Below are 20223 nucleotides of genomic sequence, written 5' to 3'. Positions count from 1 at the left end.
AAAGGACTTTAGAACCCTCACACAGAGGAAGGAGGTCAATATAATCCGTTGGCCAATCCCTCAGTAGTTGGAAACTCTGGTGGATGACCCCAGACTCCTTTGGCCCTTACTTTGGGCATTATTGAGGACACACAGGACATGGTTTTACAGCATTAAGCGAGTCACTGTCTTTCTTTCTTTCATTTTTTCTTTTTTTTTTTTTTAAGATTTATTTATTCATTCATGAGAGACACAGAGAGAGAGAGAGGCAGAGACACAGGCAGAGGGAGAAGCAGGCTCCTCACAGGGAGCCCAATGTGAGACCCGATCCCAGATCCTGGGATCACGCTCTGAGCCGAAGGCAGAAGCCCAACCGCTGAGCCACCCAGGTGTCCCAAGTCACTGTATTTCAAAGGCAGTCTGGCCCCCCTGGCAATAGGCCCTCCACCTGGGCGCTCCGGTGGTCACTCTTTCTATGCTTCTCGCTTGCCAAGGAGTGTCAGTGTCTTATAAGCCACTGAATGGGAAGACGAGGACACCTCAGGCTCTTACAGGTAACCCCAAATGTCTTTCCGCATATCCTGACCCCACATGACTTATTCATGATCATCTATCCACACCTCGGCTCCCTGTTGTCCGAGCCACAGGGCTCATCCCTTTAGAACGGCCCAGCTGTCAGGGCAAAAGGGGAGCAGCCAAGGCTCAGGAGTGATCATCAGCCAAACCGCTCCGAGTTCAGCCCACTGGCTACCGCTGTTTGTTCGCGTTTCCAGGCACCAGCAGGAGTTTCGCCCACCCCCTCTGTGGGGGCCACCGGCGGGAACAGGCGTGGTGCATTTGCAGGATTTACACACTCTGCAGGCCCTAGTAGCACCTGCCCTTCTAGAGACAGTGGGGCGGCGGACAGCGCGCTTCTCTGCTGCAAATAGGCATGCCACTTAGTCAAAGTGGGAGTCTGAGTTATGACAGAAGTGGGTCGATGAGACATATCCTCAACTTTCCCTTTGATAAGACAGGAAGTTCTTATCAAGACGATACTCCATTCCTTCATGAGAGGCTCTCCTCGGAGGAACGCTGTGTACACTGCTGGGAGCTATTGCTCTGTGGGGCTATATCGGGTTTCCGCCCCCTTCCAGAGCTGGGACCCAAATCCTAAGGGTACTGTCTCCTTCTGTTGTCTTTGCCATAGTGCCCAAGCCATACCTTCTGGAGCCCTGGATCATCTAACACAAACGGTAGCCTTTGGGAGATGCCCAAGCTTTACTCTGCCCCACCAGCATTTTTGACTTCTCGAAGGTGGCCTCCTGCTCTGATCCCGAGCCCCCTTGTGCCCTTTCTTTACCAGGTGGTACAAGGAATGGAGGCATTGTGCCAGGGGGGAATAGATCTCTCGAGAAACCCCAACACCCCACAGAGGCTAGCACCTCTTTCATGTTCTTACCGGTCGGATAGCTGGCATCTCAACAATCACAGCTTGTGCGACAATGTGCATCTTAAAATAACTCCCTGAAATGTTTCAGTGGTGCCTGGGCCTTGAATTTTCTGTGGGTTCACCACCCATCCTCTCCCTTGCAGATGTTCCAGCGAAGTCTACACGGAGTCCTGCAGCAGAGGCAAGTCTTCTCGTGTTAACATTATATCAGTGTAATGGGCCCATTTTCCTGGTGTGAAGGAAAACAGGAACAGATCTCTGGCTACCATCTCATGACATATTTGGGGGCTCTGGAGGTAGCTGAGGTCCATTGTCCCTCCCACATAAAGGCAAATTGATCATACTTATCGGAAACCTGCACTTGCCAGGCAGGGCACCTGTGTGACTCAGTTGGTTAAACATCTGACTCTTGATCGCAGGTCAGGTCTTGAACTCAGGGTTGTGAGTTCACACCCTGTGTTGGGCTCCACGTGGAACCTACTTTAAAAAACAAACAACAGGGACACCTGGGTGGCTCAGTGGTTAAGCATCTGCCTTAGGCTCAGGGCATGATCCTAGGGTCCTGGTATCCAGTTTGAGTCTCGCATCAGGCTCCCCTCGGGGAGCCTGCTTCTCCCTCTGCCTATATCTCTGCCTCTCTCTCTGTGTATCTCATGAATAAATAAATAAAATCTTTAAAAAAAAATTAAAAAACAGGGCAGCCCGGGTGGTGCAGCCGTTTAGTGCTGCCTTCAGCCTAGGAGTCCTGGAGACCCGGGATCAAGTCCCATGTCAGGCTCCCTGCATGGAGCCTGCTTCTCCCTCTGCCTGGGTCTCTGCCTCTCTCTTTCTCTGTGTCTCTCATGAATTTTTTTTTATTTTTTTTTAAAGATTTTATTTATTTATGATAGTCACAGAGAGAGAGAGAGAGAGAGGCAGAGACATAGGCAGAGGGAGAAGCAGGCTCCATGCACCGGGAGCCCGACGTGGGATTCGATCCTGGGTCTCCAGGATCACGCCCTGGGCCAAAGGCAGGCGCCAAACTGCTGCGCCACCCAGGGATCCCTTTAAAAAAATTTAAACCAACCAACCAACCAACAACAACAACATCCCCCTGTACTGGTTAGAGTCTTTCCAAAGAATATCCTTGAAAAAAAAAACAAAAAACAAAAAACAAAGAATATCCTTGAAAACAAAGTATTTTTTCAGGAACACTTTCACCAAAGCATCGGAGCAAAACAGTAACTGTAAATGATAAGAAACCTTAAAAGAAGCACTGGTAAAGATCTGATGAGAGTTATAATGCAATTGACAAAGAAATTTGGTTGTTTCTGTGACCTACATTTTATCTATTTATTTTTTTAAAGATTTTATTTAGTTAGTTATGAGAGACACAGAGAGAGGCAGAGACCCAAGCAGAGGGAGAAGCAGGCTCCATGCAGGGAGCCTAACATGGGACTCGATCCCAGGTCCCCAGGATCACACCCTGGACTGAAGGCGGCGCTAAACCACTGAGCCACCCGGGCTGCCCTGTGACCTACATTTTAAAATAAACTGATAACACTATACTAGGACATATCAGATTTTTAGAAATTTCATAAGAATATAAAAAAGGTTTAGCATCACTTCTTATTTGCATTGTTTCTCATGTAATTTATTTTTATTATTTTTTATTTTTTTTTTAAATTTTTTTTTCATTTATTTATGATAGTCACACAGAGAGAGAGAGAGAGGCAGAGACATAGGCAGAGGGAGAAGCAGGCTCCATGCACCAGGAGCCTGACGTGGGATTCGATCCCGGGTCTCCAGGATCGTGCCCTGGGCCAAAGGCAGGCGCTAAACCGCTGCGCCACCCAGGGATCCCTATTTTTATTATTTTTTAATATTAAAAATTTTTTTAAAGATTTTATTTATTTATTTGACAGAGAGAGAAAGAACACAAGTAGGCAAAGAGGCAGGCAGAGGCAGAGGGAGAAGCAGGCTCCTCATCCAGCAGAGAGCTAGATGCGGGGCTCAATCCTAGGACTCTGGGATCATGCCCTGAGCAAAGGCAGATGCTTAACTGACTGAGTCACCCAGGTGTCTCAAGATTTTAAAATTTTTTTGAAAGAGAGAATGCACACCCAAGAGTTGAGGGAGGGGTCCCTGCTGAGTATGGAGCCCTATGCAGGGCTTGATCCCATGACCCCGAGATCATTACCTGAGCCAAAATCAAGAGTCAGACATTTAACTGACTGAGTCACCCAGGTGCCCCGAAAGATTTTATTTTATTTATTTATTTTAAGATTTTATTTATTTATTAGAGACAGAGAGAGAGAGAGAGAGCTAAAGATTTTATTTTTAAGTAATCTCTATACCAGAACCCCAAGATCAAGAGTCACATGCTCTACTGACAGAGCCAGCCGCGTCCCCCTCCCATGTAATTTAAAACATAAAATAAACCTAATTAGTTTAATAGCTCCCTTTTATAAGGAGAGAGAACACGTCCTTTGATATTTTGTCTGGAAAATCCCAGAGTTAGTTTGAGGTTAACAAGCCTTGCTTTAGATATGATTTGGGGGGAAGTTTGTCAAAAATATCAAAAGGTTTTAAAACACTTGATTAAATAGGATCATAGGTCACTGCGAAACAATCCTTAGTTATTCATTTAACCAGAGAGACAATGAAAGACTTCACAGGCCAATACAGTAAGTCCCATAGTTGTAAAAATACTTAGCTCTTTTAATAGAGAAGAATCAGTTTTCTTAAGCAACCAAAGACCTGATAAAGATGACAGGGAGCATGGGAGGTTGTTTTGATAAAACGGAATCTGTTTTCTAGGCAGATTACCTACGTCTGGAAAAGCCTCTCATAATCTCATCAAGAACAGACCAATGGTCCAAGAAAACTGTCCTTTTAGCAGATGAAAGAAAATCACACTTTACTTTTATGTAAGTACACTGCTAATACTAAAGCGTATTTTTCTTTAAGCCAATTAAATAGAGCTCTTTTACAAATTAATTTTGGCAATACCCCTGGAGGTAGAAAAACATCACATATCCATAACATACATCTACAGATGTGCATAAACATACAGGCAGACGCAGAGACCCCACGCTTTCATTCCAAAGCTTTAGCCCTTGACCTGTAATCTTCTGGAAGTTGTGGACTAAATTTTCTGTGAGGGAACTTCTACAGCAGTCTGTATTTTATTTAATTCTACTTTTTAAATGATTTTATTTATTTATTCATGATAGAGAGAGAGAGAGAGAGAGAGGCAGAGACACAGGCAGAGGGAGAAGCAGGCTCCACGCCAGGAGCCGGATGTGGGACTCGATCCTGGGACTCCAGGATCACGCTCTGGGCCAAAGGCAGGCACTAAACCACTGAGCCACCCAGGGATCCCTTCTATTTTATTTTTTTTAAAGATTATTTATTTATTTATTTATTTGAGAGAGAGAGAGAGAGCAGAGCAGAGCAAGCGAGAACATGAATAGAGGGAAAGGGGCAGAGAGAGAGGGAGAAGCAGACTCCCCGCTGAGCAGGGAGCCTGATGCAGGACTCAATCCCAGGATTCTGGGATCATGACCTGAGCCGAAGGCAGACACTTAACCGACTCAGCCACCCAGACACCCCCATCTGTTTATTTTATTTTATTTTATTTTTTTATTTTATTTTAATTTTATTTTTAAGAAATCTTGACACCCAAGGTAGAGCTTGAACCTATAACCCCAAGATCAAGAGTTTAGCTCCACCAACCCAGCCGGCCAGGCGCCCTCAGCAGTCTATATTCTGAAAACCCTCTTCCCCCCCCCCCCCCCGTTTCCCTCCTCAGTTTCAGGCTATCATGGGCAGTGTTTATATTTCAAAGGCATAAGATTGACATCTTCAAGGGACAGAAAAAATGCTAGTTTTCTCCTAGGAGTTTTGGGACATATTTCTTCATTATCAGCGGTCTAGGGTGATCGCTATTTAAATTTTTCCTTTGGGGCTGCCTGGGTAGCTCAGTCGGTTAAGTGTCTGCCTGCCTTGGGCTCAGGTAAGGATCTCAGGGTCCTGGGATCGAGTCCTGCATGGAGCCCTGCATTGGGCTCCTGCTCAGTGGGGAGCCTGCCCCTCTCTCTGCTCCTTCCCCTGCTCATGCTTTCTCTCTTTCTCTCTCAAATATAATTTTTTTAAAATAAATTTTTCCTTTGTATCAAGGCTCCGACAGCATGGGGCCCGCGGTCCATCTCATTGTCAGGCACTAGGGCATCCTCATCGCTTTCGCAGGGACTGTACCTGTTAGCGTCCTAATCAGGCTTCATACAGGCGCTCGGATCTTAATCTGGGGCTATTTGTGCCCTCCTAGCTTTGCAAAAGGGCATGATAAGGTCTGCAACTTATTGTTACGTTCTCCCACTGTGCTGTGAGCCCTGAAGCTAGCAGAGTAATGGAAACCGCATGTCTTTTTCCTGAATTCAGTTCTTCCGATTCCCTAGGTCAAGCTGCAGCCTGGGGTGGCCGGCCAAACTGCCCCCAGTAGGGGACACCCCCTGTCATAGCCATGCGCTTCCCTGCCCTGCAGTGTGTGCCTTGTGTAGTTCCTCAGGTGCATCAAAATGGCCAGCATCTTGGGGGTGTCCCCATACTTGTGTGGGAGTCCCCAAACATCTAACTCCTGGGGCTCCCTTCTGCACCCAGAGGCCTATGGCCAACTGGAGAGTTTCCTTGCAGGTGTGCCTTTCCGAAGGCCCATTTCTTTGGTCTCCTAGCTGATTCCTTAATTGCCAGTTTGCCAACTGGCCCCATACACAGAGGACAAGGAGGGACCAAAGAAAGAGCCAGACTGTTCCAGATTGGTAGGTGGCAGGTTTAATAAGCAAGGGAACTTATTTACAAGGCTTGTCTTGGGCGCCACAAGATGAATGGGTCTCCCACACACCCACCAGAATTTTAAAGTTTATATTGAGCCAGATGGTCTCAACAACACCTTCCTCTGGCGGGGCTATGTCCTTGGAGCAGCCCCGGGTGTGGGAACAGTGGGCAGAAAGACATTCCATGGTCAGGGGAGGGAGGGAGGAGCCTCTGATGGCCTGAGTCCAGCTCATGGGTCAACCGGCGGTCACATCCTCTGGATGATGTCCTAAAACAGGCACGCAAGCCCTGAGGCATTAGGCATTATCACGTTGGGGTGGCCAGAGAATATATAGGCAAAACACACAGTGTTCCTCAATGGGTGTCATGCAGTGCCTCGTTTTTGATGTGGGAAACCAAGTCAAAAGAAAAAAAAATTAAATTTCCTTATTATTTCCTGTCCCCTGACAAGTCCTTGAAACAGGCAGAGTGACATTCTTCTAGGAACTCTGCTGCCTTGATGTGAATCCTCTGCTAAAGGCAAAAGGCAGGGATCCCTGGGTGGCGCAGCGGTTTGGCCCCTGCCTTCGGCCCAGGGCGCCATCCTGGAGACCCGGGATCGAATCCCACGTCGGGCTCCCTGCATGGAGCCTGCTTCTCCCTCTGCCTGTGTCTCTGCCTCTCTCTCTCTGTGTGACTATCATAAATAAATAAAAATTAAAAAAAATAAAATAAAGGCAAAAGGCAACCTTAGCTTCGCATTATCCCAACCCCCCAGGATCCTGTAAGTCTCCTTTAACATATAAAAGTTCTGTTGGACACTTCCTTTATCTCTACCCCTGAAGATACATGTTGGCAACCATCCTCCAAGCATTTGACCCGCTGATAGAGATCTGAAGGGTCTCGCGATTGAGTTTTTACCAAACAGTAATAAATGATCTTTTCCTAACAATAGCCAGCCCCCTCAGGGTCCTGGAAACCTTGCTTCCAAAATACCTTGGAGGTTTGTGCTCTCCCTAACCCCCTCCCAACTTGAAAGTATATAAGGGGCCACTCCTCACGACCCCAGTGCAGCTCTTCCTGCCCACAGGTCCTGTCCCTGTGCTTTTATAAAACCACCTTTTTGCACCAAGGACGTCTCAAGAATTCTTGCCTCCTCACTGTTCCCCCACCTGCCAGGCACGCACCCACTGCAGGGCTTTTGCCTGGCTTTTCTCTGCCTGGAACATCTTCCCCTAATGTGTGCCTCTGACTTGCATGCCCCTGACTCTCATGCCTGTGACTCATGCTTCTGGCAAAGTTTTGTTCAGGTGTCACCCTCTCTGTGACTTCTCAAAAAGTACAGCCTCCCTTCCTGTTTTATTTTTAATCTGCTATATATATATCAATGGTTCTCAGCAGCAACTTGTTAAAAACACAAATTCCAAAAATAAACCTTTGCGTATAAGGTGAAATGATTTTTTTTAAATAAAGGTTTATTCATTTATTTGAGAAAGAGAGAGAGAGCCCGAGTGAGAGGGTGAGAGGTAGAGGGACAGAGAATCCCAAGCCGACTCCATGCTGAGCATGAAGCCCCAAGCAGGGCTTGATCTCAAGACCCTGAAATCATGAGCCCAGTCAAAACCAGGAGCAGCTCACTTAACTGACTGCGCCACCCAGGCACCCCTAAGATTGGATGATTTTTGACAAGCGTGCCCAGCTCATTCAATGGGAGGAAGGCAGTCTTTTAAATGATGGTGCTGGGAAAATTCAATGGATATCCGCATGCAAAAGAGTCAAGACCCTTATCCAACACCACATACAAAAATGAACCTAAAATGAACCAAAGACCTAAATGTCAGAAGTCAAACTATAAGACCCTTAGAAGAAAAAATAGGGGAAAGCTTCATGACATAGGATTTGGCAATGATTTCTTGGATGTGGCACCAAAAGAACAGGCAGCAAAAGAACACTAAATTGGACTCCACCAAAATTAGAACTGCAGGGCACCTGGCTGGCTCAGGAGGTGGAGTGTGAGATTCTTGATCTCGGGGTTGTGAGTCTAAGCCCCATGTTGGGTACAGAGATCACTTAAAAGTAAACTCTTAACATAAAATAAAATAAAATTTCCTTCTGCTGCCATGTGAGTGGGGGATTGGAGGGGATCCCCTGGACTGTGAACCAGGAGGCAGTGGAGGTTGGGTGGGACCAGGATGAGGCCATGGAAGGGGAGAATGGGGGAGCATGAGAATGGGGGAGGCAGGTGTCCAGGGCTCAGGGCTCTAGCCTAGGGACTGGGGAGATCATGAGGGCCCCCTGTAATGGGTACTAGAAGGAGGAGCAGGATTGGGGGAGATGCTCTGGCCAGTTTGGGACACCATGGGAATGGGACCACAAGAGGAGGCATCCAGCACAAAACCCAGAGCTCCAGAGTGAACAAGATGCTGGGTGTGACCCCATAGTCCTCAGCCAGCAATATCCCAAACACCCACCTTTTGCGTTTCACTTTCACATACTTTGCCACATATCCATGCATCACTCGTATACTTAGCTACTGGATACTTTTCTTGAAATCAGCTCAGATTTTTTTTTTTTTTTTTTACACTCAACACGTTTATTTAAATAAGAAATGTCAGGGGGCATCTGGATGGCTCTGTTGGTTAAGCATCTGCCTTCAGCTCGGGTCATGGTCCCAGGGTCCTGGGATCGAGACCCACGTTGGGCTCCCTGCTCAGGAAGGAGTCTGCTTCTCCCTTTCCTTCTGCCCCTCCCCACTTATGCTCACTCTCAAATAAATAAATAAATAAATAATCTTAAAAAGAAAACCCAGGAAATATCACTTCACACTAGGAGGTGGAAAACCACTATCACTTGCCATAAATAGAACACGTAGTATGAATAAACCCAATGACTCAGCAAAAACCAAGAAAAGGTACCAAGAGCACTGGGTGAAAGGCAGTCAGGGACAGGTTCTTCACAGGGTCTCAGGGCACCACCCACAGATGACACCATAATTCAAAAGGAGGAGATCCTGGCAGCACCGGTGGCTCAGTAGTTTAGCACCGCCTTTGGCCTGGGGTGTGATCCTGGAGATCCGGGATCGAGTGCCATGTCGGGCTCCCTGCATGGAGCCTGCTTTCTTCCTCTGCCTGTGTCTGTGCCTCTCATGAGTAAATAAATCAAATCTTAAAAAAAAAAAGGTGGGGGGAATCTGACAGTCACCTCCAGTCATGGACAGAATTGTGACCCTCCCCTCCAAATTCATAGGTTGAAGTCCTAACTAACCCTCAGTTTCTTAGAATATGATTAAGTCTGAAGCAAGGGCCTTTAAAAGGGTGACTAAGTTAGGGGCACCTGGGTGGCACAGTTGGTTAAATATCTGCCTTCAGCTCAGGTCATGATCTCAGGGTTCTGGGATCAAGCCCCATGTGGGGCTCCCCACTCAGCACGCAGTCTCCCTGCCCCTCCTGTCCTCTCCTCAACTTGTTCTGTCTCTCTGGCTCTCCCTCACTCAAATAAACAAAATCTTAGAAAGAAAAAAATAAATAAAGAAGTGATTAAGTTAAAATGAAATCACATGGGTGGCCCTTGTGCACTATGAAGGGTGTCCTTACAGGAAGAGATTGAGAACTAATGTAACACTGGGTGTCAACTGTACTTCAATTTAATAAATAAATAAGTAAATGCTTAAAACTTTTTGAAAGAAGAGATTAGGATGCAGAGAGGCACAAAGGGAAGGCCATGTGAAGACAAAAGGAGAGAACGGCCATTTACAAGCCAAGGAGAGAAGCCTCAGAGGAAACCAAACCTGCCGAGGTCCTGATCTTGGACTTGTGGCCTCCAGAACTGTGAGAAACCAAATTTCTGTTCTTTATCCACTCTGTGGTTTTCTTCTATGGCACCTTAATCAAACTAATACAGCCTTTAACTCCATGGGCGCAGTTCACATCGCTGGTCATAGGGCCCCTAATGGGATGTGCGGAGAAGGACACAGTGTCTACCTTCAGGGTATACTTCCCGTAACTACAGGACTGGAATCTACTGAGGAAATCCAGAAACTGGGACTGCCCACAAGACATACACATCCAGAATATAAATAAAGAACGTCTACAACTCAACAACAAAAGCCCAAAATAACCCAATTTAAAAATAGGCAAAGGGCTTGAATAGATATTTCTCCAAAGAAGATATATGAATGGCCAATGAGTGCATGAAAGGATGTTCATCTCACCAATGCAAATCAAAACTACAATGAGATACCATCTCATGCTCCTTAGGATGGCTACCATTAAAAAAAAAAAAAAAAGTGTTCCCAAGGACGTGGAGAAATCAGAACTCTGTGGTTCATTGGTGGGCATGTAAATGGGACAGGTCCAATGGAAAACAGTCTAAGATTCCTCAAAAAATTAGACACAAAATTACCATATGATCTGGCCATTCTACTTCTGGGTATGTATCTAATAGAAATGAGAGAAGAATCTTGAAAAAATGTTTGCATCGGGTCGTTCATCGGGGTGTTATTCACAATAACCAATGGGTGGAAGCAACCCAACTCTCTATAGAAAGATGATTGGATGAACAAAATGTAGTATATACATACAATAGACTATTATTCGGTCTTTTATTTATTTATTTTAAAATATTTTATTTGTTTATTCATGTGACACACACACACACACAGAGGCAGAGACACAGGCAGAGGGAGAAGCAGGCTCCATGCAGGGAACCCAACGTGGGACTCGATCTCAGGTCTCCAGGATTACACCCTGGGCCAAAGGCGGCTCTAAACCGCTAAGCCACCCAGGCTGCCCATTATTCAGTCTTTAAAAAGACAGAAATCCTATAACATGCTACAACGTGGATGAACCTTGAGGACATAAGGCTTAGTGAAATATGCCAGCTCACCAAGAGACTCTATGATTCCACATAAAACAGAGATCTAGAAAAACAAACAAACAAACAAACAAAAAACCAAAAAAAAAAAAAAAACAGAGATCTAGCTAAAAATAGTTAAGAGGGTAAATTTGGTATTACTTGATTTTTACAATTATAAAAAATGATATATAAATGCATAATAGAAAGACACAAAGAAATTCTTGGTGCCCTGCTTGCCCTGAAGGTTCTTGAAGAAGACGATGGTCTCCTCACGTCTCCTAGGATCCAGCGAGCCCACTCAGTTCTGTCTGAACAGAAGATCAGAGGCCACATCCTGCAGTTCCCCCATCCCTGCTTCCTGCTTTGCTGCCTGGCGCAAAGCTTTTTTGGTTTTGAAAAACAATTGCAAAAAAACTCTCTTCTGGTACCTTTTTTTTTTTTCTGGTACCTTTTTTATTTGATATCTAATATTACAGAATTTCAATCATTATGAAATCAAAATGTGAAATTTTAGTGGTAGGACATCTCTTTGGGAAATGGACTCAAGGGGTTTTCCTAGTTTTCTAGTTCATTCCTGTATCAGTTAGATGCATGTCCCTCGTTGTTAGAGTGAGCCTGGGTTGGATATGAATTCTACTCCATTTTTCTCTTTTTTATATTAAGTAATGAATCACTAATTATTAAGTTTCCTGTGGTTGCTGTGACAAATGACTATAGACTCTGGCTTAAGACAGCAGAAATTTCTCCTACAGCTCTGGAGGCCAGAAGTCTGCAATTGGTATCACTGGGGTGAAGTTAAGGTGTGGACAAGGCTCCACTCCTTCTGGAGGAGCTAGGAGAGTATCGGGCCTGCACTCCCTCTGGCCTTCCTTCTATAAGAACACCTGTGATTGCATTTAGAGCCCTCCCCCAGATAATCTAGAATAGTCTCCCCATTGTAAAATCCTTAAATTAATAATATTTGCAAAGACCCTTTTCCAAATAAGGTAACGGTTCCTGGATTCCAGAAATTAGGACAGGGATATCTTTTGGGCAGCCATCCTCAGCCTGCCGCAGAAACTTTGTCATTGAATCATTCAGCAAGTACTTACTGAACACCTACTGTGTGCCAGGCCTTTGTTTAGACACTGAGAATATAGCCATGCACAAAAGAGAGATCCCTGGGCTCCTGGAGCTGACATTTTAAGGTGGCACCGTCCAGAATGGTAGCTCCAAGCCCTGTGTGGCTCTTGAGCACTTGAAATGTGACTAGTCCCAACTGAGATGGGCTGAAATGTAAAACATGCACTGGATTTTGAATATTTTGCACGGACGCAAAAAGAATATTAAATAGAGCAATAATTTTTGAATTTTGTTAAGGATTTTTTTTTTAATTTTTTTAATTTATTTATGATAGTCACAGAGAGAGAGAGAGAGAGAGGCAGAGACACAGGCAGAGGGAGAAGCAGGCTCCATGCACTGGGAGCCCGATGTGGGATTCGATCCCGGGTCCCCAGGATAGTGCCCTAGGCCGAAGGCAGGCGCCAAACCGCTGCGCCACCTAGGGATCCCAAGGATTTTTTTTTTTAACTTTTACGTAATCTCTACACCCAACATGGGGCTCAAGCTCACAACCCTAAGATCAGGAGTCGCATGCTCCACCGACTGAGCCAGCCAGGCGCCCCTAATTTTTGGATGTTGGTTACATGCTGAAGTGGTAACATCTGGGATAGATTTGGCTCAATCAGATAAGTTATTAAAATTAATTTCTTGTGTTTTTAAAATTTTTTGTTCTGTAGCTACTAAAATAATATATAGAATTACATATACAGCTTGCATTGTATTTCTGTTGGACAGCCTAAGGGGAAGGAGACTATGGACAACTAACACAATAAATAAATACATTTTATGGTCTGTTAGGAAGTGATAATTTCTATGGAAGAAAAAAATAAAGGTCAGGGTAAGAGAGTATATTTGCTTTCCTGTTGCTCCTGTAACAAATTACCACAAATTTAGCAGGTCAACACCCACAAATTTATTAGCTTGCAGTTCTAAAGGTCAGAAGTTCAAAATAGTACTCTTAGGGCCTAAAATCAAAGGCTGAGTCTTCTGGAGATTCCAGGGGAAAATCCGATTCTTGTCTTTTTCAGCTTCTAGAGGGTGCCTACTTTGGCTCCCAACCACATCACTCTGACCTCTCCTTGCAAAATCACATCTCTTTCTCTGACCCTACTGCCTCCCTCTTATATCTTTTTTTTTTTTTTTAAGATTTTATTTATTCATGAGAGACACAGAAACATGGGCAGAGGGAGAAGCAGGCTCCCTGTGGGGAGCCTGATGTGGGACTTGATCCCAGGATCACGACCTGAGCCAGAGGCAGACGTTCAACTGCTGAACCACCCAAGTGTCTCTCCCTCTTATATCCTTATATAAAAACATATATTACTATATAAGGATATATAATAATATAAAATAATATATTTAATACATATATTAAATCCTCCTGTGATTATACGGGGTCACCAGGATGACCCAGAATTATTTCCCCATATCAAGATCCTTAATTTAGCCACATACATAAAGTCCCTTTGTCCATGTAAGGTAACATATTCACAGATTCTGGGGATTAGGAGGTGGATACCCCAGGGAGGGTCAAGTCAGAGGAGCTGGGCCTTTACAGAGGGTGATTGGGAGAGCCTCACTGAGAGGGGACATCTGCCTAAAGACCCAAGGAATGGAGGGAAAGAGCAATACGGATATCAGGAAAGGGGATTCCAGAAAGCTGGAGCAGCCAATGCAGAGGCCCAGGGGTGGGTCTGTTCCTGGGAACCCCGGCTACTCCCCTGCACCTAAACCAACCAGAAGTCGGTGCCGTCCTGGTGCTTCTGGAATCTTGCCTGGAGAGCAGGAGGGTTTGAGACCCCTGATCGTCACTGGTCTCTGGGCACAGGGTCTCTCACCCACGGTTCCTCAAAGGACAGGCTGACCTGTGCGGAGGGGCAGGAGCCTGGGTCAGAAAGGCAACGGGTCCAGCGCCCGCCGCCCCCCGCAGTCCGGAGGGACGGTCACCTGGGCTCCGTCGTGGCTCTGTCTGTCCTGTCTGTGCAGCGTCCGCCGGCTGTGCCACTGGCGCAGGGAGGCGCGAGCCTCGGAGCTGAGCCCCTGGGGGGCGCGGCCCGCGTCGGGCTGGTAGTGCGCAATGTGGTGCAGCGCCCCAAACCACGTGGTCAGGTAGTACCCGGCTGGGGACGGGAAGGGGCGGTCGGCGCGGCCCGGCCCGGCCCCGCAGTGTGTCCGCCTCTCCACCCCCTGCCGCCGGGCGAGGCCGTCGGGCCCGAGGGCGCCCCGGCTGGGTCCCCGCGTCCCGGGGCGGGGGCCCACCTTCTCCCCGTAGCTCGTCGGGATCCAACAGCTCCATGAGAAACTCCACGTCCAGCTGCGTCTCCCCAATGTGCGGACTCCAGATCAGCTCCTCCGTCAGCGCGGGCAGGAAGGCGTCGGCCCCCAGCGGCTCTGGCGGACGGACAGGTGCGTGGGGGCGTGCAGGCGCCCGCAGCCATCCCAGGACCTCGCGGCGCTGGCTACCCTTCCACCTGGTGGGGTGCAAACGCCCCTTACCAGATCCCCGGGGCCCGCGTACACGCCGCCCGCCGGAGCGTGCCACCCTCTCCCCTCGACGTGCACACGGGCGCGCCGCACCCGGCTCCCGCGACCCTCAAGCTACGGCGCATCCAGGGGGACGCAGGGAAGCCCCCTTTACCTTGGTTCTCGCCCCGAGCCAGGCCCGCGTAGACGTCACTGCACACGGCCAGCAGCAGCGCCACCTTGCGGCGTGGGGCGCAGGCGGCGTGGAGGTGCGCCAGGCGCGCGTGGATGCGGCTCCGCAGGGCGGGGGCGGGGCCCTGCCCCGCCAGCCCCGCCCCCTGGGCTCCCGGAGGCCCCGCCCCCGCCCGCAGGGCTACTTGTCGCTGCCGCAGGCGCCGCAGCTCCCCGGCCCGCAGCGTGCGGAGTCGCGTCCACAGGGCGGGCTTCAGCGGCGCCAGCACCGCCCGGCACAAGGCCGCCTCCACCGCGGCGCCTGCGACCGGTTGGGGTGGCTGAGCCAAGGGGCGCCGGCTGCTGCGCGCGCCCCCCTCCCTCCGCCGACCCCCTCCCGGGGCGACCCCACCCTTCCCGGCTTCTGGCCACCCGCACGTGTAGACGTGGGTGAGGACACGTGTGGAAGGGGGAGCCCGGACGTGTGAGATGAGCAGAGTGAGCGGAACAGGAGCTCCTATATGCAGGCAAAGGTGTGCGAGTGGCCAAGCCAGCAGGCGCAGAGACGCAGGGAAAGAAGTTGGCTGCGGACACACACGTAGCACCAAGAGGTGGCAAAGGAGAACCCGAGTGGGTTCAGGGAATGGCCATAAATTCCCTCCCAGTCCTCCTTATTACCAAGACCGTCGTCCTTCTGGGGGGTCCCAGGCCCCAGGCTCCCAAAAACAGCTCTAACGTCGGGGTCCTTTGATAAGTGATCCTGGAGGTCAGTAAGGAGGTGCCGCACATCCTGCAGCAGCTCTGTGGCTGCGTCCCCAGGCCTGTGGGGGCCTCTGGTATTTGAGGTGAGACGCGCCCTCAGGCCCTGGAACTGCCTGCCCACGTAGCTGCCCCGGGCCCTGGCCAGAGCCTGGATGTGATGGGTGAGCACATCCTCCGGTTCGTTCTCTTCATCTCTGAAGTCGGCCTCATTTTCGTCCTCGTTCTCATCCTTGTCCTCCTTCTCTGTCTCCTCCACCAGGCTGGCCAGAGCTGGCCCAGCGTGGTGCACCTCGGGGCTGAGTGGGCCTTCAACCCACGAGACCCTGTGAGGGGCAGGGTTCCTGGGGGCTGGATGTGAGGAGACAGTTGGCCCCACAGAACAGTGGTAGTGGCTCCCTCACCCTCAGGGGCCCAGGGCCCTCTCCCATCCAGCTAACCTGATCTGTGTCTTTCTGCAGTTTCTGGAGGTGTCTCTGGCGGCATCTGCTCCGTCCTCCACCCTCTGTGGGTCTCCACGTAGAGCTTGTTCACCACGGAAAGCACCCTCTCCGACATGTTGAGTTGGACACCACCAATCTGCAGAGGACCTGGGCACCAGCATAACCGAGGCGTCCCAGACGTCCAATGAGCCAGCCCCTGGTTCCTTCAGGGCACCAGGAGACCTAATTCCCAGCCTCATTACTGGCTTGGTCCCCGGCCCTTTGTCACTCAGGCCCAGGGGTCAAGCCTCCCACAGCCCTCTCCCTGAAGTGCCACCCTCCCGGACCAAGCAACCCAGAAAGTGGCTTCCCCCTCCCTTAGGGAGCCACCCCTCACCTGCGTGTTGGTCTCCAGGCCTTCGAGTGGGAGGGGGCAAGAGCAGAGTTCTGGGCAAAACATCCCTGAGAAAAGATAAGGGGAAGCTGCGGTGTGGGTGGGATGTCTTAGGGATGGATCCCCCTTAGCCCTTTTGACGGGTGACCTGTACCTGCTGGCTGAAAGGAAGGCCAGGAGATGGGGCAGGTCCGGCATGCAGAGGTTAGAGTATTTCAGGGACACACCTGGGGGTGGAGGGAAACAAGGGGCGGGGAAGAAAAGGTGAGTCCTCAGTCCTGCAATCCCCCAAAGGATCTTCAACACAGGGAAATTTCTACCCCTTAGAGCCCCCACCTTTTCTGGTGTCTTTATGTCTACATCCCACTTATGGCACCAAATAGCACTTGGGAGATATTTTGGAAGCAAAGCTGACTAAATTTGCTGTGGGCTGGAAACTGGGGGTAGGCTCCTCACCTCCAGGAAGCTTCTGGATCTGGTAGGTGCGGACTTCTCCTCGTGAAGCTCCTGTCCTCAACACCAGGACCTGGCTAGGGTCGTATCCTGTGACCAGGAAACTCTAGGGGGTGGGGTGGCGAGGGTAGCAAAGGTCAGCTTTTTTTTTTTTTTTTTAAGTTTTATTTATTTAAGTAATCTCTACACCCAATATGGGGCCCAAACTCACAACCCCAAGACCAAGAATTCTCCACTCTGAGCCAGCCAGGTGCCCTGAAGCAAAGATCATCTTGAAGAGGATCTGTACAAATCTCTGTTACTTTGGCCTGCCCAGCATCCATTTCCCTTACTTTGGATTCCACACCCCAAACTTCCTTTAAAGAAATCTGCTCCCTCCCTTGGTTCCTGTGTGTGGGACTAACTCCCCTCAAGCCCTAGGGTTGGTCCCATGACCTGACCTTGCCAATAGGGTGACAGTACTTTCTCACTGTGATTGGTTCAGAGATGGGCGTGTGAATCAAACCCAGCCAATGGAAATCTTCCACAAGATTTTTGCTTCCTCTTTCTTTGGAAGGAGGCATCTATTTATACTGGCTTTGCTAAGCTTGAGGGATATGGCCGTGAGCTGGGAACACCCATCTCTGCCACCACAAGGACAGAGCCCCCTGGAGAAGGAAGCTGCGTAGACCTGCTAGTGGCCTTATCCAAGTCCACCCCCTATTCCTTGCAGGACTGTAGCTTTGTCCTGAGCATAAACTGCCCAGTTGGAGAAGACGGATGATGATGTAGGTGGGAGGTGTTTCTCACCTCTGGCTTTTATAATTCCCAGGTGAGCTTTATTATTATTTTTTAAAGATTTTATTTATTTATTCATGAGAGATACAGAGAGAAGAAAGAGAGGCAGAGACACAGGCAGAGGGAGAAGCAGGCTCCATGCCGGGAACCTGACATGGGACTCGATCTGGGGTCTCCAGGATCAGGCCCTGGGCTGAAGGCAGGTGCTAAAACCACTGAGCCACCCAGGGATCCCCATCCCAGGTGAGCTTTAAAAAATATTGCCACCGGGGCCCCATCCATATATATGGAATCGATTGCGAAGGCTTTTGGTTTTCCTGGTGCAACTGGTGCTTCTTTTTCTTCTTCCTGCCTGGAGCACAAACATGTGTTTGGACCTGGGGCAGCCACCGGGCAACGGCGAAGGGAATCCAAGAGAATGGCAGAGAAGCAGGCCTTGACGTCACTAGAGCTACTGAGCCAGAGCCCAGGCTGCCTTTCGGAATGTCTTACAAAGATAAATGCCTGATTGCCTAAGCGGCTGTAGAACGCCTGCCCGTTCCTCGAAGCCCCAAACATTGGGCTTTCCCTACAGCTGAAGCAAAGCCAAGAAATGGGATGGGAGAAATGGACAGGTTCCCTCATGCTCAAGATCCAGGCCCTCCTGAAATTCCCTTTACTTCCGGGTGTTTCAGTTATTTGACTCAGTCGGTGGCCTTTTTGGTTTGCCTGGTCTATGTTGTTGGTCACGGGGAACCGGCAGAGTCCGGGCTGATGCACGGTGGCATGGGGAAGGTCAGAGAAGGTCCCTGGCTGTGAGTACTCACCCCTGGTGGCCACAGCTCAAGAAGGGCTTCTGCATCCTGTGTGTCCAGCTCTGGGACCTGCCACACCCCCGATGTCCTCCACAGGCGAAGCAGTGGCTCTGGGGTCCCCAGGACCCCTACGGGGGTCTCACCCGCTCCATTCACCTGTGACAGAATCGGTCTGGGACATGCAGGGTCCAGGAGACCAGGGGTTAGAGGTGCGCAGTTGGACGGTAAGGCGGGGTCAAAGGCGCAGGAAGGGGTAGCCCAGGGATGAGACGGGATTCAGGGTCTATATGGGGGGTGCGCATTGGGTGGAAGGGGCTTCTGAATCCAGGGGCAGGAGTGGGGAGACCCCAGCCCCAGCAGCCCTCACCTCTCCGCATTGATGGGGCCTGCAGGGGCCTTGTCCTCCAGCTGAGCCATCTTCAGGATACGCGAGGCCAGCAAGCCATGGTCTGGCCCCTGGCAGGGAGGGAGACAAGGCTCAAGGTTGCTCCAACCCAGGGGTAATATTCAACATGTCTACAACCAATATAGCCCAAACCCTGACCGATCAGAACGGACCCAAGGCCCCTGGCGGTGCCAGGTGTTAATTCTTTAGTCACTGGACAGTTGTGTCTAAGGGAGGCCGTTGTGTCTTGGCAGGGAGGGCAGGGGTGTAAGGGAGGCCCCAAACTGACAGCTGTTTACCGAGTGGCACAGAAATATTTCAGATTTTGACAACCAGTGCTGCCATAATACAGATGTGGGCCAGTTGGAAAACCACTTCGCCAAAACCCAGCGCCCGGACAGCGCTCAGCCCACAGCAGGCACTCGGGAAATATGACGTGTCTCATACAGCAGCCCCTCCTCCCCCCTTCCCAGGCCACAGAGGGGCCCTCAAATACTCCCCCATCCAACATCTTATTTATGAACACTTTCAAACATTCAGAAAACCCGCATTTACAGGCTCCCTAGATCTTACTGTCGGCGTTTTATTTTTGCCCTATAACACATCCGTCCCTCTGTCCGTCGGACCTCAACTCTCCTAAGCAGGCACACAGCCCTAGCTAGCCTGAGTGATCGCTCGAGGTGGGCAATGTTGAGTGTTTTCTCTGCAGCAGTCCCAGGAGTGGGACCCCTGGGGCCATTCAGGTGTGCGCCTCACAAATACTTTATAAGCACAGGCCCAGACTGGGTGCCCGGGGGACACGATGACGGCAGAACAGGCCCCTGCCCTCACGGGGCTTCCGTTCTTGCTTGGGCTGGTACAGGAGACGGGTAGGAGCCAGCTGAGCAAATCAATCAGGCTGGGGTTTTAGGAACCCGGGGTTTTAGGAAGGGCAGGTGCCCGTCCAGGGGAGAGCAGGCGGGAAGGGTGGGGCGGGAGGCAGATGCTCTCCTGGGTCCCACCGGAGGTGGTGGAGGGGGCGGCGGGCGGTGCTGGGCAGGGCGGGATGGGTGCAGAAGCCCGACACCAAAGACAGGCTGCGGGGGGTGATGCTGCCGGCGGCTAGGTCCCGGGGGACCCCTACCTGTTCTCCGAGGGGAGGCCTGGAGTAGCAGGAAGTGAAAGTGTTCCTCACCAGAGAGAGAGGAAGCCGGGCGGGCGGGGGAAGAGGCGGGGCTGGGGGGATCTGAAATCAACCTTCCTCTCTTTTTCGGGGCTCCGGCCTTAGGTGAAGGGGCTCTGAGGGAGAGGACTCTGGTAGTCTGGGAGTCCAGGGCTAAGAGCCCCGAGGCTCTCTCGCAGCCCCTGGGGCCCCCTGTCTACCCCCCTGCTGTTCCCCATGAGAGCCTGGAGGTGTTCTGCGTCCCTGGGTGCCCACGGAAAGGAACAGGGACACCAGACAACTG

The 20223-nt window shown here is 50.0% G+C and overlaps 1 protein-coding gene and 1 long non-coding RNA gene across 5 annotated transcripts in view; one reads left to right on the top strand and one right to left on the bottom strand.

The window, feature by feature from the left end:
• The window catches only part of LOC140606033 (uncharacterized), a 39533-nt gene that overhangs the window by 12242 nt on the left and 7068 nt on the right, over nucleotides 1-20223 (top strand). Inside the window, exons 3-6 of one of the 3 annotated variants that reach the window (XR_012008498.1) lie at nucleotides 1555-1596; nucleotides 4215-4320; nucleotides 11304-14566; nucleotides 16015-17633. This is a non-coding gene — a long non-coding RNA (uncharacterized lncRNA). Of the gene's footprint in view, nucleotides 1-1554; nucleotides 1597-4214; nucleotides 4321-11303; nucleotides 14567-16014; nucleotides 18618-20223 lie in introns of those variants that run through there. The other 2 variants (XR_012008497.1, XR_012008496.1) reach the window with 2 other exon arrangements.
• On the bottom strand, nucleotides 13050-19985 carry RINL (Ras and Rab interactor like). Of its 2 annotated transcripts, none has more exons than XM_072778619.1 (12): nucleotides 19902-19985; nucleotides 18761-18849; nucleotides 18406-18565; nucleotides 16826-16928; nucleotides 16524-16596; nucleotides 16373-16437; nucleotides 15994-16143; nucleotides 15473-15904; nucleotides 14799-15116; nucleotides 14420-14551; nucleotides 14108-14280; nucleotides 13050-14025 (listed from the first exon to the last, which is right to left on the bottom strand). In XM_072778619.1, exons 2-12 carry the CDS (start codon nucleotides 18808-18810, stop codon nucleotides 13969-13971), a joined length of 1713 nt encoding a protein of 570 aa, XP_072634720.1. In that variant the 5' UTR covers nucleotides 18811-18849; nucleotides 19902-19985; the 3' UTR covers nucleotides 13050-13968. The 2 variants fall into 2 exon arrangements, with proteins under 2 accessions (XP_072634720.1, XP_072634729.1); XM_072778628.1 differs by having other exon boundaries at nucleotides 18406-18549.

This window comes from Canis lupus, chromosome 1 (genome assembly GCF_048164855.1).
Source record: "Canis lupus baileyi chromosome 1, mCanLup2.hap1, whole genome shotgun sequence".
NCBI lineage: Eukaryota > Metazoa > Chordata > Mammalia > Carnivora > Canidae > Canis > Canis lupus.
This window is presented reverse-complemented; position numbering and strand designations above follow the sequence as displayed.